General features: G+C 39.4%; 1 protein-coding gene across 4 annotated transcripts in view; it reads left to right on the forward strand.

Moving 5' to 3' along the window:
* The window catches only part of LOC134754802 (mediator of RNA polymerase II transcription subunit 12-like), a 142,170-nt gene that overhangs the window by 43,994 nt on the left and 81,536 nt on the right, over positions 1-16,640 (forward strand). For 3 of the 4 annotated variants that reach the window (XM_063691174.1, XM_063691170.1, XM_063691173.1), the window contains exons 19-25: positions 6,032-6,238; positions 6,374-6,486; positions 6,888-7,070; positions 7,479-7,623; positions 7,727-7,916; positions 8,654-8,745; positions 8,819-8,927. In XM_063691174.1, the coding sequence (XP_063547244.1) occupies positions 6,032-6,238; positions 6,374-6,486; positions 6,888-7,070; positions 7,479-7,623; positions 7,727-7,916; positions 8,654-8,745; positions 8,819-8,927 (1,039 nt within the window). The remainder of the gene's footprint in view (positions 1-6,031; positions 6,239-6,373; positions 6,487-6,887; positions 7,071-7,478; positions 7,624-7,726; positions 7,917-8,653; positions 8,746-8,818; positions 8,928-16,640) is intronic. The other variant, XM_063691171.1, reaches the window with a different exon arrangement.

Here is a 16,640-nt window from a genome sequence, read left to right on the forward strand (position 1 = left end):
TACTTAATTTCGTTATTCGTTTCATGGACAAAAAGTTGAATTTCAATGCAGAACGGAAATATTCATGTTTTACGGGAAAGTACCTAATGCAAGCTTTAGCTATTTTTTGGAACACAATACCATACCTTTTCCGCCTGGTACCTAAAGAACGAAATGAAAAAACATTTAAAAATTACAAAAATATTTATTACCAAAAAGTAATAGGTATGTATAGTCGCCATCAGATATATCGGAGCGGCCGAGACTATCACAAAAATCTGAACACGCCTCTATTGTCAAGGCGTTAGAGTGCGTGTTCAGATATTTTTGAGCACCTCGGGCGCGCCGATATATCTGATGGGGACTGTACATCACAAGTTCAAAAATCCAAAATTAAGTTAATAACTTGTATAGGAGGAATTCGCTCTTTCATACTTGATAAACATTGTAACTGCACCGCTAGGCAGTAGGCACGCCTGTAAGAACATATACGAGTATTATTATTTTATGTTATGGTTGACTAAGCAGACCAAGTAGTTTCAGCCGGTTGACAGATTAAAACTTTTGGTAAATGTTAGTTTGTCTACAACTAAGTACCACAAATTCAAACATTAAAAATAAACTAAAAAATAACATAAATTAGCTAAATTTTCATATCAAAATTTTAACTGTTTCTAATTTGGACATTTTTTTCCGTCTCGCCGTAATTTAATTACTCATACCTATAGTCGTAATTACGATGAGTTGACACTTGAGGTTTACGTTAGAGACTCCGTGAAGACCGTGAACGCGAACGCATTCCTTATCTATCGCAATTCACACCAATACATTACAACTGCAAAAGTGAAGATATTGCAATAACTGTAGGTTTTCTATGACTTGATAAAAACTAATGTTGAGCTTATGAGCGTTTTCACATTGTTCGATCCGATATCGGATGTAGGATCCTAGCTAAATCCTATCCAGTATCAATAGTGTCCTAGGGTCAACTTACGGTAATGTTAATGTACTAAAAAGCCACAAATACTAAAACATTTACTATGGAGAAATAGTGAAATTTTATTCACAGTTTTTTATCTATCCTACAGTATCTATCAGTCCTACAGTAATGTCTTCATACAGTATTAACAGGACTGAGTGGCGATATAGAAAACTGTGAGTAAAATTTCACATGTCCAAAACATCTCTACAAATTTCAACTAAACCGATTCAGCGGTTTGTGAAGAGGAGTTAAAAAAAAGGAATTTGTTTAAAGTTTATATGTTTTTACTTCGGAATGGTGTGAATGTGATACCATAAATGAATTTGGCACTCCCGATTAATACGAAAACGATACCAAACATGGCCTAGTAGCTTCATTGATGTAGATATCAAGATAAAATTTAGAGCCCCAAATAAACTTTCAATAGAGAATATCTCGAAGCGAAGACTATTCACGATATCAAAAAAATGACTGAATTAAACTTGTAGCTAATTTAATCAGCTTTCGTTTTGTTTAAGTAGTCATGTCGCTAAGACGCAAGGTTTCCAAGATATGTGAAAAACCGAAAAACATAACCTCCAAACCACCCTCTCCCCCCCGGCACCAGGGTTACGGATGGGGACTTTTGATATGTTCATCTCCTAACTAGTCCAAACAAAGTTACTTAGTCAAAAATTGTATTCCTAGCATTTCCCTCTATACCTTCTTATTGCTTGGCTTACGGAAAAAATACATCTTGTTATAGAAAATATATACCCTTTCAGGGGATATTCTTTTAGGGGTCATACGTTAATTACATCACACGTTTAAGGGGGAGGGGGAAAAGAAGAAAATGTGACATGTTGTGACAAGGGGGAGAGGAGTCACTTTAACTTGTACAGTACAGTTAAATAACAAGTTTTTTGAACGATAATCGTTTTTATTCTTTTAATTTTCTTTTCTAATGAGTAGACCCCGTTATCTTGTCGCACTGACATTTCTTTTTAGTAGAGCGTGAATGTTTTTTTATCGACTATCTCAATATCGAGGTTTATATAATGCAAAAAGTATATGCTCAATCTCAATGAAATTTTTTGATCTCACACAATCGGGTTCGCCAATCAGTCCTGTTACGTTTAAGGACCATAATACTGTATGAAGACATTACTGTAGGACTGATGGGCGAGATAGAAAACTGTGAATAAAATTTCACGTTTTCTCCATAGTAAATGTATGAAAAAAGTTTTATTTAATTTGTGGCTTTTTAATACATTACCGTAAGTTTACACCTAGGAAACTATTGATAGTGGCTAGGAATGGAATCGATTGGCATAAAAATTGAAATGTGAAAAATAAAAGTTATTTTCATACAAATTGTATGGGAAAAGTTTTCCTCGGCTTGTGGCTTTTCTAGCCGTTTATTTTTTTTGGTCCCATAGAAAGTTTTGATCCTGGATAGGAATGGGATCGATTGGCACCAAAAAAAAGTTTGTCAAAAATTACCTTTTTCTCTCAACCTGTATGTATTTTCCAAAATCTGTAAACGCCATCATGTCAGTGCCACAAGATAACGGGGTCTACTAATCAGTTTTGGTTTTAAAATTGCTAACACATCTTTTGTCAAAAATATTTTGATAAAATATTAATAATACTTAATTCGATTTGCCGATTTTGTTGAAAAAATGTGATGTCACACCAGTGGGGAGGGGTTTGCCAAATGTGACAAGGAGGGAGAGGGGAAAAAAACCTATAATTTTGTGTGACGTCATTAAGAAAATATGATTTTACTTTCAGCATTCTCTCAAGTCGGCTGTATTGTTTTTTCTTTAATAAAACAAGTGTAAACAGGTTGTGAAAGGCAAGAGGAATCTACCGATACGTCATTTAAAAAAATCCGCTTAGTATCCTGAGCTACAGGGTGTATTGATTATCAGTATTTAAACTCATAACCCTACTCATAAACTCCTGAAAGGGTGTAAGCGCTAAATCTGGATTCAGCAATTATTTTCTATTACAATATGTATTTTTTCCGCAAAGATATCTAGGACTTTTTTGTGTAGAATTTAATAAGCTTTAATGTTGCTTTACACCATCTATTCATAGATAACGTATATTTAGAATAAAACGCAAATTTCTCCAGGATGGTACACATTTTCTAAGATGGCTGTGATTTCTCGAGGTCCCTAAAATGTCAAATAGTGTGGACATGAAAAAGAGACCTTTAATTAACATATGTACTAAATTTCATGACTGTCCAAGAGATTTCGAGGTTAGTCCTAATCCGATTGTGCTATTATGGGTGAAAATCGTTCTGGAAGTTCATTTTATGCCATTTTATATCTTGAGTATGTTTAACACGAAGAGGCTTTTATGTGCCTAAGTGACTGTAAGATTCAGAAGCTACGCACATGTGGTCACAATTAATCGAACAAAATATTTTCAACATTTGTTATAATTTTTATTTAATTTAGAAACTAAGGAAACGAGAGTGTTCCCAATTATCCCTTGCATTCTCAATGATTCCTACTACATACTGATTGAAAATACAATATGTTTTTCTTTGTACATTGTTATACGCATATCCCGTGAGATAAAAAAAAGTTCCTTGAAAAGTGAAACTAAATTGAAAATCTGTCAGTGTTTCCATTTCCCCCGCGGACTGTTTCCGACTACCCCATATGGTTTCGGGTAAAAAGGAACGGCAAGGTTTTTGTTTTCGCCCAAATTTAGTAGGATAACATTAACTTATTTTGGTAAAATTAGATAAACAGACAACCACACTAACGGTTAGCATAAAAGCAAATTCGGCTTTTATATATTTTTAGAGCGTTTGAAGTGTTCCCAATTCCCCCACTCTCCCCTACTAGGTCCAGAATAAAATAATACAAAATACATACCTATTATTACGAACGTCACCAACAGGTACCAATTTACTTACTCAGCACTAGTTGAACCATTATTTATCACCTTATGGGCATTTGACGCTTCAGGTAAAAGTCTATCTTCTGAAATCATCATAGTTAATTATTAATTGTTAATTAATTTCTACTCGGCCTGCAATATGAAATAGTACTTAGTACTGCTACTGTAAGGACTTGGTTATTCGTTATTGAAACAACGACATCATAAGGCGCTATCTCACTCTTACATTATTGTTTTTGCATATGTCTATCCTTATTACTCCAGTGTTGTTATTACATACCATTTGTGTGGATAATAATCATGGCCGCGAGGACAACAAATATTATGAATGGTTAAAAAAATCGGCCAAGTGCGAGTCGGGCTCGCGCAAGAAGGGTTCCGTACGATTACGGAAAAAACAGCAAAAAAATCACGTTTGTTGTATGGTAGCCCCATTTAAATATTTATATTATTCTGTTTTTAGTATTTGTTGTTATAGAGGCAACATAAATACATCATCTGTGAAAATTTCAACTGTCTAGCTATCACGGTTCATGAGATACAGCCTGGTGACAGACAGACGGACAGACGGACGGACAGACGGACAGCGGAGTCTTAGTAATAGGGTCCCGTTTTTACCCTTTGGGTACGGAACCCTAAAAAGCAGCATTACAAAATTAAAGAGCCTGAGTATTAGTACGATTTGATATTGACTGTGAAATACATACGAATTGGTGCCATAATGGTGTTGTAAGGCAGCTTGAACTTGACGCCGTTTTCTTTTTCCATCGGACCACCGATGTGTTTTATACTCTCCTCCGTTAGTTTTCCCCATAACGACATTCTGGGTATGAACTAACGCTTGGCACAAGTTGACCTCCGAAGTCCGAAGGGCTCCTAATATTCTCACAAGTCGCCTGATATGAAGGCAACAATATAGGTAACACAAGGCTTTTGATGTTCACACTGACATTTAATGAATTGACATTTATTACTTACCTAAAAAGTAAAATGAATTTTAAGCAGTATTATAGGCTAAGGCGTCCGTATAAATAAATCCAGCGAGTAAATCACAACCACAACAACTCTTCCGCACAATAGTTAAATTAACGGTGAACGGGAAATAAAGCGAGCGGTAGTTTGAAAAAACGAATGCAGAAAAACGCAAGGGTTATCTATGGCATAACAAGTACCCTTCACACTGACGGTGACGGGCTTAATGATAATGTATTAAACTTAAATGTTATAATCTTATCATTTTGGTAAATCAATGATGAAGCACTAATAATTTATAAATAATAATTTTAATATGAAATTATTGCAAAATTATTACCTACCAATCCAAGTTTTGAACTGGTAGTGGTAATTAACGAAGATTTCTGGAGACCCTTTAGAAAACCAAATCTGGCTTGACCTCCGATTAGGTGTTACATGTACGAATCAAGGGATCAAATTTTACCGGTTTTGGTTTGTAAGCTAAACCGGGTACACTATGTTTTGTGAATTAGATACCCTTACGATATTGCCACCTGTCGAGCTAATTAGACACTACTGAGTTAGGTCACCTGTGTTAAAGCGACATCTTGTTGGTTATGATTAAACCTAACCTCGCCATCTTGTTTTACATGGATAGTGTAAAGATCACTCACACAAACAAGCGTTAGAGCAAAATCTTCTCAATTTTCAAATGGATTTTTCAATAATATTATTGAATAACTGGTCATTATTCGTAATTACGCAAAGATAAATGGATATGGACTACCAAAACATCAAGGTTTAAAGTGCACAAAATGTACGTATTAAGAGAAAAACTGCCAATAAAATTGTATGAAATTCGCACAAGGAGATCCACCTTAACATATTGTAAATTAACTTAATTACAAAATAGTTTTTTTTTGTATGGTAGCAATCATATACGTAGGTCGTCTAATCGCACTTATATTGCCAGCCAACGATACTACACACCAATTTGTAAAATATGTCGCAACCAACAAACTAAATCGAACATGCTTACAGATAATATTAATAATAGGTTACACGTTATAACGTCCCTCAGACAGATATCGTTTGCTTTGTTATAAATCGCGATTGTGTGAAGTGTATTTGTATAATATGTGCGGGGTGCGTGTGTTGCGCCACGTTGAGAGTCCCAGTCGCAGTACAATTGTGTTGTGTTGTGATGTTGGTCAGGCATGCGCACGGGGTCGGCGGGCGAGTCGTCCGGCAGCACGGCGCCGGCGGCGGCGTCGCGGCACTACAGCTACACCATGCACTTCCCGCTGCCGCCCGCCGAGCCCGACCACACGCCGCACGACGCCAACCAGCGCCACATCCTGCTGCACGGCGTCGGACGCCAGCGCGACGACGCCAAGCATCAAGTCAAGAAGATGACCAAAGGTAACGACATACATTTCATTACTGATCACTACAATACAATTTTTATGTTCGTTTATAAAACTGTTTACTACTAAAACACACTAACGAAAAGAGGCTGATGCCTTTACACATTAACGAGACACATTCTTGTTTCAGAAATATGCAAATTATTTTCAAAGAAATTCTCAATCGACGTGGCCGAGGGCGGCAAAGTGAAGAAACACGCTCGGAGCGAGTTCAACTTCGAAGCCGTCACACAAAAATTTCAAGTTCGTATATTTTCCTAAAGTCCTAGTGGATATGAACACTTGACAGTAAAGTAATTAGTGACCAATTCGTGCGATGACAGGTCTTACAATGCCACGATTGGGGCTGCTCGCGCGAAGATGATTCCAGCGTATGTTGCAAAACTTGCTTACTATTTCTACGTTTCGTTCTTCGCTGTCCTTAATGGTGTTGCTATTTACTCGAAATGATATTCATTATATGGTTGTTCCTCGTTATCCCCGCATAAATACGAGCCTTCGACACCGCCTTTACGAGGTATAACTTACGCCTCCGGTGTCAGGTGGGTCACAATCACAATTTCCTCTATTGGATTTCCGCTTGTAAATGTTGTGACGGCAAAGGCGTTCGGGCCGGATCGGTGTAAGAGACGGATGTGTTGTAGGCGATGTCGATGTACGAGCAAGGCGCGGTGTCGTGGGCGGTGGGCGGCGCGGTGTGCGAGGCGCTGGCGGCCTACGCGGCGGGCGCCACCACCTACCTGCCGCAGCCCGAGCACGTCGCCTTCGCTCTCGACCTCATGGAGATAGCGCTTAATGTGCACGGTCTTATCGAGACCTGTATACAGGTAACATTATGATTTATGGTGGCATTAGCTGCGCCCCTCGATACCTGGTATTAAGAAGTACTTACTTAGGGCGGCACGTATTGCAACCCTATGAGTACAGAACATTACGGCTCAGAGAATCTGGAATTTCCTGGATTCAACGGACATTAGTAATAAACTTTAAAGGGCCGTCACAGTAGATCACTGCTTGATCGACGTGGCACTCAAAGGCCCACAACACCCCAATAATAGGGCCTCTGTTATAGGGCTGTTGGCTTCGGCCACGCGCACGCCTACCAAAATTCCGGGACCCCATGGTCCCGAGATATGGAAAGGACAAACAAATAATAATAATACCTGTTATTATCAAAGATTTCTATTTAGATTGCCTTGTGGTTAATTTAGTAAGCGTTCCTTTGTATGTGTCAGATTTTGAAAGAGCTGTCAGAGGTGGAAGGCGCGCTGATAGCGCGCGGCGCGCCGAGCACCGGGCTCGCGGCGCCGCGCGCGTACACCTCTGCGCTGGCGCTATACACGGTCGGCGCTCTCCGGAGATACCACTCCTGCTTGCTGTGTGAGTATCACTGACGCCTTTCACTAGAGTATAACGTAAAAGTGCAAGTTATAAAAGGAAACTGTATCTGATGATGTGTGTGTGTGTGTGTGTCGTTATGCAGTGTGCGTAGAGCAGACGTCGGCGGTGTTCGAGCAGCTGTGCCGGCTGGTGAAGTGCGTGGTGAACCCGGGCGACTGCGGCTCGGCGGAGCGCTGCGTGCTGGCGCAGCTGCACGACCTGTACAAGGCGGCCGCGCACCTCTGCCACGCGCCGCACGCCGACACCTTCGCCAACGCCTACCCCAAGATCAAGTCAGTATCCTGTACCAAATAATTACATAATAAAAAAACCGACCAAGTGCGAGTCGGACACGCGCACGAAGGGTACCGTACCATTACGGAAAAAAACAGCAAAAAAAAAATCACGTTTGTTGTATGGGAGCCCCATTTAAATATTTATATTATTCTGTTTTTAGTATTTGTTGTTATAGCGGCAACAGAAATACATCATCTGTGAAAATTTCAACTGTCTAGCTATCACGGTTCATGAGATACAGCCTGGTGACAGACGGACATACGGACAGACAGTCGGACAGACGGTCAGCGGAGTCTTAGTAATAGGGTCCCGTTTTTACCCTTTGGGTACGGAACCCTAAAAACTAAAATAAAAAGGTATTGTAGGGAATGCTAGTCTCTGTTCACATATGTGGCTGCGATAGTGCGCAACCTTAGTATAGTACCTATTAGTTTAGTATCATGTTACTACCTGTGAGTTCCTATAATTGGCTTCCTGTATCAACTATAATTTTTATGTTAATGTCACAGTTGTTGGATCTCCAAATAAATAAAATAAAATACAATAATGGCTGTATAGGTAATATTTAACTTTAGCTAGTGTACAATTAAAAATATCAATAAACTGTGAAGGCTGCTGAAGTTACGTTACGTTACGGGACGGGGTAGGGTAGGGTAGGGGTAAGGGTAGGGGTAGTAAATAACAAGTAAACAGTGCATTTATTGGAATGTCGATATACTCGTATATGTTTCAGGCAAGCGCTGTACTCGCCGCTGCAGCCGACTCCCTCGAGCTATGTGTACAACCCGCAGTTCCTCAGCGAGTTCTTCGCCAACCCGCGCAAGGGTACGCACCAACCTTTTTTCACAGACCTTTTGTTAGGTGATTATACTATGATTGAAAAAAAAACAACTTTCAGGTAAACTAGAAATGTCTTGGGCGCGGCAAGTGGGTGAGTCGGCGGCCAACAGGTATAGCTTCGTGTGCTCCGCCATGCTGGCAGTGTGCCGCGAAGTTGACAACGACAGGTGAGCTGAGCGTTATTCTCATTTCCTTCGGTATTAGCTGAGAATAAAATTGATTTAAAATTTAAGTATCCTTAAATTTATTAACGAATATAAATGTGATAAATGTATAATTATATATAATTGTATATAAATGTGAGTAAAATAGACTTATATTGACCGGGATATAGACCGTGATTACCTTTTGTGTTATTTGTGAGCTCCCGATATTTCGACGCAGTTACATGCATCATGTTCACGGGTGACTGAAGATAGCGGGTGGGTGTCAAAGTTGTGTAGACAGCGCTCTGTCTACCCTCATTCTTGCGCGTCGGCTGCGTTCACTTTCAACGTTACCAACGGTCGCATTCACACTTGTTGGTCCGGTCGCGTTCACACTCGTTGGTCTGTCCAAACACACTACACTCACGGTGTCACTACGCGTGTTTGATTCGGATATCACTGGTTTTTTACACAAACAAATCACAGGATTCCACACATTTCACAGTTTAAACCCATCTTCACGATTAAAATTTTTGTATTTGTGAATTTCAACGGCTTCTCTTACCAATCTTGGTATATAGTGGCGTTCTGTCGAAATGACCTTGGGACTATGCAACTCGATCCAGTGATTTGTACCCGACTCAAGGAGATGCTGAGCAATAGCTGACTTGCGAACGTCATTGTTCTTGACCGCAGCAATGTGGTCTTTAATTCTGCAGGCAATATTGCGTTTGGTCTGCCCAATGTACGAACTACCACAGCTGCACTCAACTTTGTATATACCAGGTTTTTCCAGGGGAAAATTGTCTTTAGGCGACCGCAGAAATTGTGCAATTTTCCTGTGCGGGGTGAAGATAGTTTTTACAGAGTAGTTATTTAGTATTTTTGATATCTTGTCTGTCACACCCTTGACGTACGGCATAAACGCTGGCTGTCTCTCAACACGATGAGTGAGGCGCTTGGTTTTTGTGTCCCGCTTGTCAATGTTAACTTTGTAGCCATTCATCGTCAGGACACTCTGAACATGGTTCAGCTCCTGGTTTAGATGTAGCAAGTCACACAGAGCGTGTGCTCGATTAGTCAGTGATGCCACAACCGAGTTTAACTGTCTGGGATGATGGTGCAAGCTCGCGTGTAAATAGCGGTCCGTGTGAGTCGGTTTCCTATAGACTGAGTGTCCCAGCATGCCACAACCTGTAACATTCAGTCTCACATCCAGAAACGCAATATCGCAATATATAATCCATTTCCAATGTAAACGACATAGATCGGTGCATGCTATTAAGGTGTCCTGGCATCAGTTCAGCTTCCTGTTTACCACCCTTAATTATGCAGAACACATCATCCACGTACCTCTTCCAAATTTTAACGGGAACTGGGGGCGCAGACAGGGCTAGGTGCTCAAAGTGTTCCATCCAAATGTTAGCCACCACTGGAGCCACCGGACTGCCCATCGCTACTCCCTCTGCCTGTATATAATATTGCCCGCGAAACAGAAAGTAATTTGTAGTGAGGCAGTGTTCAAGGAGCCTTACGTATTCTATTGGCATGCCGTTCTCCTGGATCTTGTTTTTTACTACCTCAATGCTATCAATTACAGGTACGTTAGTGAACAATGACTCTACGTCAAAACTGACCATCACTTCATCAGGTTCAATCCTAACGTCCTGTACGATCTCAATAAAATGGCGAGAGTCCTTCACGTACGATTCCGTCTGCCCAACCAACTGTTGCAGCACCTTTGCGACGTGTTTTGCTAAGTCGTACGTAGGAGAATCAAAAATACTAAATAACTACTCTGTAAAAACTATCTTCACCCCGCACAGGAAAATTGCACAATTTCTGCGGTCGCCTAAAGACAATTTTCCCCTGGAAAAACCTGGTGTATACAAAGTTGAGTGCAGCTGTGGTAGTTCGTACATTGGGCAGACCAAACGCACTATTGCCTGCAGAATTAAAGACCACATTGCTGCGGTCAAGAACAATGACGTTCGCAAGTCAGCTATTGCTCAGCATCTCCTTGAGTCGGGTACAAATCACTGGATCGAGTTGCATAGTCCCAAGGTCATTTCGACAGAACGCCACTATATACCAAGATTGGTAAGAGAAGACGTTGAAATTCACAAATATAAAAATTTTAATCGTGAAGATGGGTTTAAACTGTCAAATGTGTGGAATCCTGTGATTTGTTTGTGTAAAAAACCAGTGATATCCGAATCAAACACGCGTAGTGACACCGTGAGTGTAGTGTGTTTGGACAGACCAACGAGTGTGAACGCGACCGGACCAACAAGTGTGAATGCGACCGTTGGTAACGTTGAAAGTGAACGCAGCCGACGCGCAAGAATGAGGGTAGACAGAGCGCTGTCTACACAACTTTGACACCCACCCGCTATCTTCAGTCACCCGTGAACATCGGGAGCTCACAAATAACACAAAAGGTAATCACGGTCTATATCCCCGTCAATATAAGTCTAGTGAAACTAACCGTGAAACATTCAAAACTCTAATTGTGAGTAAAATACCTCAAAATCTTTAAATAAGAGTTCATTGGGGGGTTAATAGTACAATCGGAATAGGACAAACCTCGAAATCTCGTGATATACGGGCGAGTAAGTTCTCAGACTGATAGTGGTCAATATAAAAACTTTTATAAAAAAAAAGATAAACCGACTTCAAAAAGGATGAAATAAAATATTATCCTTTTTAGGGTTCCGTGTTTAAGTATATGCGTTACCAACTGATATGTTTGAAGTCGGTGCCAAGCCAAATTTTAAACCAGGGATTTTGGTGCAATTCGATAAAGATGCGGCTATATAAGTATGTACGTTGGATTACCTAATGCAGCGTACTACGTAGGCGAACAACACGCGAATGCGAAGCGGCGCGGCACGGTGCCTTAATTAATCCTTTGATACCTATATAGAAGTGTCCTACGTGGGCGATCTCGTTGCGAACGCGAACGCATTGGGCCGGCCGCGCCGTGCCGCGTCGCTTCGCTTCGCGTTCGCGAGTGTTCGCCTATGTAAGACGCAGCGTTACACGACGACAATAAACGAACTTCCTGTACACCTCAGGACAGAACACACGGTTGAACCTTCTTGGCGCAGTTCGTACCATGCTTGTCGGCACGTTAGTGTAAATCTAATACGTTTTGTCGTCGTATTTTTTTAAAGAGCATTTCTTACTAATTCTTAAACAGTCATAGCACGCAAGTGTGGGATTGGGACTGAGTTATTTTCCGCTTATCCAGTGGACTACATTTCAAAATATAAAACAATTCAAGGAACCTTCATGCAAAATTTCAGCTAAAGCGGTTCAGTTGTTTAGCCATGAAAAGGTAACAAAGAAGCAGACATAATTGCTTTCACGTTTATAACATTTGTACAGTTGTAATGGGATTTATTGACATAAAGCTGATTATTTTTGACTGGTATTGTTACTACTTGGAGTACTTGGCTTGGCACCGACTTCAAACATATCAGTTGGTAACGCATATACTTAAACACGGAACCCTAAAAAGGATAATATTTTATTTCATCCTTATTGAAGTCGGTTTATCTTTTTTTTTTTTTTAAAGTTTTTATTTTTCCATTTTTAGTTTTAAGACATTGTTAAGAGCGTGACGCATGAATGAAAAACATAATCATGTTTATCTGTAAATTCGTAAACTTTATTAAATAATCAGAATTTTCCTCGAGTCCGTCTGGGAAATCATTCCTGTCAGTAAATCCATTCTCCGCCCCGCCACTGACCCAATCCCTCAAACCCCCCGATCACTCAACCTCACAGCACTTCAACCCCTGATCACTGAACCCCTCGACCCTAAACCACCAACCCTTCAACCGCCATTCCCCGACCCCTAACCCCAGACCCCTTAACTCCTAACCCTAACCCCCAATCCCACTCCCAACCCCTCAGTCTCCGACCCATCAACTCACCTCCCCTCAACCCCCAACCTCAAACCCCCCAAACACTAATACCCTCTACCTTCACCTCTCAGTCTCTTTGGTTGTTTCCAACACTACCTACATCAAAAATCATAATACACATACGAGGGAAGTTATCAGTAGCCTTACCACGATTTTGACATTGATATATTCGCTATCGTGTGCGTAACTTACTGTTTATGCATCTCGCTCGTACTGGCGTATTAGTACAAAGTAAGTTACGAAGAATATTTAGTGCCAAACTCGTGGTTAGGCTACAGTTGCACTACATCAAATTGGTGGTTTTGGTGAGGAAATGCTTGAGTTACTTTAGAAAACACCGAAATTACCATACACGTGCCTTTAAAAATTGAGGAGTTCCCTCAATTCCTCACGGATTCCATCATCAGATCAAAACCAAAAATATTACGAAAACACCTTGGAGAGGTAACTTCTTTCAAACAGAAAAAGAATAACTCAAATCAGATCATGGGTGCCGGAGTAATCGCTGAAATCATTATCATCAAAACAATCATCATCATCAGCTCGACTTCATCAAATTGGTGGTTTTCGAGAAAAAATGATCAAGTTGCTTAAGAAAACGACCAAATCACCATACATGTGCCTTTAAAAATTGAGGAGTTCCCTCAATTCCTCATGCATCCCATCATCAGAACAGCACCAGATTAATGTGGAACCACCTTGGAGGTAGTTCCTTTCAAACAAAAAAAGAATTGTTCAAGTCGGACAACGCGTTGGAGTAATCGCTGAACATCCTACATTAAAAAAATCATCATCACTACCTTCAAAACAATCATCATCATCAGGTCCACTTCATCAAATTGGTCGTTTTCGAGAGAAAATGCTCAAGTTGCTTATGAAAACACCCAAATCACCATACATGTGCCTTTAAAAATTGAGGAGTTCCCTCAATGCCTCAGGGATCCTATCATCAGATCAGAACCAGATTAATATGGGACCAACTTGGAAGTAGCTCCTTTCGAACAAAAAAATAATGACTCAAATCGGACCACGGGTCTCGGAATAATCGGTGAACATACATAAAAAAAAAAAAAAAAAAAAAATAGCCACAACCGAATACAGAACCTCCTCCTTCTATGAAATTGAAGTCGGTTAATAAAGTTTAAGTTACATTAAATGCACACTCAAATTTTTCTACATGGGTGAATTCTATATCATATTGAATACCCGTCTGTAAAGTAACAACTTGATATCAGTTCCCGTTCTTGAGAAATAAAAACTTTTTTTTTATCTTTTATACTACTTAAACAATAATTCCCACATAAGATATTTTTCGTAGAATGGGTTATAAAGCTTATACGACTACACGGTCAGAATATCTCTCGACAATAATGTAAATTATAGATTTATTGAAACAAATTATTGTTTTGTAAGTTTTTCATGACCGAGGAAATCCCACACCGAGAGAAAAGTTTACTATGGTGGTTAACAGTAGTTGTTTCGATCATGTTTAAAAATCTCCCGAGTCACTACTATATTTGTAGAATAGCAGCAATATTTTGGAAACAAACAGCAAATAATGTTCTGCACAATTAATGGACACTTCTAGTTTTTTGCCAGTAACTGCACAAGTTATGGAAGGATAACATATTAATTTTTCTCTCGATAATTGAATCAATTTCCAGCATAAAAAAAAAAAATGCGGTATTTCCAGGCATTCACAGAGGCCAATTCGAACTTTATTTAAGATGTCAATAATATATCATTTTGTTATCATTCGGCCAACCGTTTCGCTCGCACTAAAACATATTTCAACTAGTACGAGCGAAACGCACACGCAAATTTAAAAAATGACATCTTTTATAACAAAGTTCGAATTAGCCTCAAGGTATATTAGGAAAGTATACCTTATGGCTTATGGCATTGCGTTAAGGTTCAATAGTTCAATGCATTAAGTGTCTGTCTTTATATGAAAAACGATAGCTGACAAATTTTTATATCTATTCACAAAACGTTTAGAATACTGGATACTGTGTCAGATATAAATAGACCCTTGAAGTCTTACAACTATCTATGATGCTTGATCTCAATCTTACTGGCTAGTAAGGACCGTCCATTTAGTTATACTTCGAATAGCCGCCCGGAAAAATTATAAAGCGAATTTCGAATTTTAAATTTTGACAATTCACGAGAAGAGTAACGTAACGTCAAACGATATGTTTGTCCCTTTTCAACGATCCTGTCATCCGATGCTTTTAGTAGTGGGAGCTGTGAGAGTGAAAAGACGCAAATGTCAGCAATTCTTACCGCTTGGTTTTTGTCAGCGAGCGCATCGCGACATGAAACTAGTATGAGCCTGGCCCGCGATTACGTATAATTGTAAGGAAACTTGGGATCAATAAAAGGTCTAACAGTTGAGAATAAGACGTGCTCTGAATATACAGTGTGGAAAATTTTTATGGGCCCTGGAGGGAAAGTGCCTTAAAACCTTAAGTTAGCTCATGTTATTATCAAAATGAAACAAAACTGCATTCAAAGGTTTTTGAAATTCGCTTGTCTCGCCCGGGAATCGAACCGACTAAAAATTCCGAAAAATAAACACTCCCTATTTTATTCTACTAGTCGATACAGTTAATATTAATGATAACATTTTTTCAAGAAACATTAGGTCTTACACTCGTCTGTCGTACAAAATTTCCATAAAATCGAATATTTAATACTCAAGAATATTTTTAGACAAGCAAAATTGAAAAAAAAAATTAAAAAGCTTTGACTGCAGTTTAGATTCTTTTTAAAAATAATGTCTCCTTTAAGTAAAATGAGTTAACTTAAGGTTTTCAGGCAATTTCCCTCCAGGGCCCATTAATTTATTATTAAATTATAGTGGTAAGAAAGCGCATTGAGTATGCACTTTTGTCTCAGGCGATGCCGCTTGGCACGATTGATTGTTCCTTAGGGCAAACAAAACTGATTTAGCCCGGTAGCCACGAGATCGTCACGCCCCCCAAAAGGGGGGTGAAAGGATCGGCTTCTTCCTGTTCTTAGCAACTAGAGCAAGTTATATATCATTTTCGTATAATTTAGGAACGACAGATTCATTTTTGAAATAATTATCAGACCTTTCCATACGAAAAAAATGAGTTGTGTTAAAAAAATGAAAATGTTATGTAATTTTTTGTGACAATTTTCTCTGTTACAATTACAGTGTGGCGATTTGCACTAAATAAAAAAATGGACAATGTAGCCCATTTATTGTTCATTCTAGAAAATATCACTAAAGTAGTAGGCATTCATATTTTTTTAGTTAAAAATAATAATTTAATTAAAGGAATAGCTGCCGAAACGCATGTCTAAGAAGAGGCGTTTTTTCTTACTAAGAGGCTTTTTAAGTTTCCAGTTTTTATTCCTTACTTGTTGTTTTTATATTTTTACAGTACATATGGTGCTGCTTTCTCGCACTAGTGCGTAAATGAGCATATTTGGTGCATATGTCGAAAGTTTAAAGGGCCATATGTACTGTAAAACGTTGTACGATACACTTGCGAATAGGTAATTCGCAACTCGTGTCGATTAAAAACACTCCCTGCGGTCGTGTTTTAATTTATCGCCACTCGTTTCGAATTTCCTCTTTTCCGCACTTGTATCGTAAATAACTATTTTCGCAACTGTATTAAAAAACGTCGTTCGATACACGTGCGGAAATGTCATTCTTCACTCGTCCCTAGTCTTGTCAAGATATCTCGGTACTCGTGAAGTAATGACATACTTTCCGCACTAGCATCGAAAGGCACTATTTATTTCATTTGGGCACCAAGAAGTATGT

This window comes from Cydia strobilella, chromosome Z (genome assembly GCF_947568885.1).
Source record: "Cydia strobilella chromosome Z, ilCydStro3.1, whole genome shotgun sequence".
Classification (NCBI taxonomy): Eukaryota; Metazoa; Arthropoda; class Insecta; order Lepidoptera; family Tortricidae; genus Cydia; species Cydia strobilella.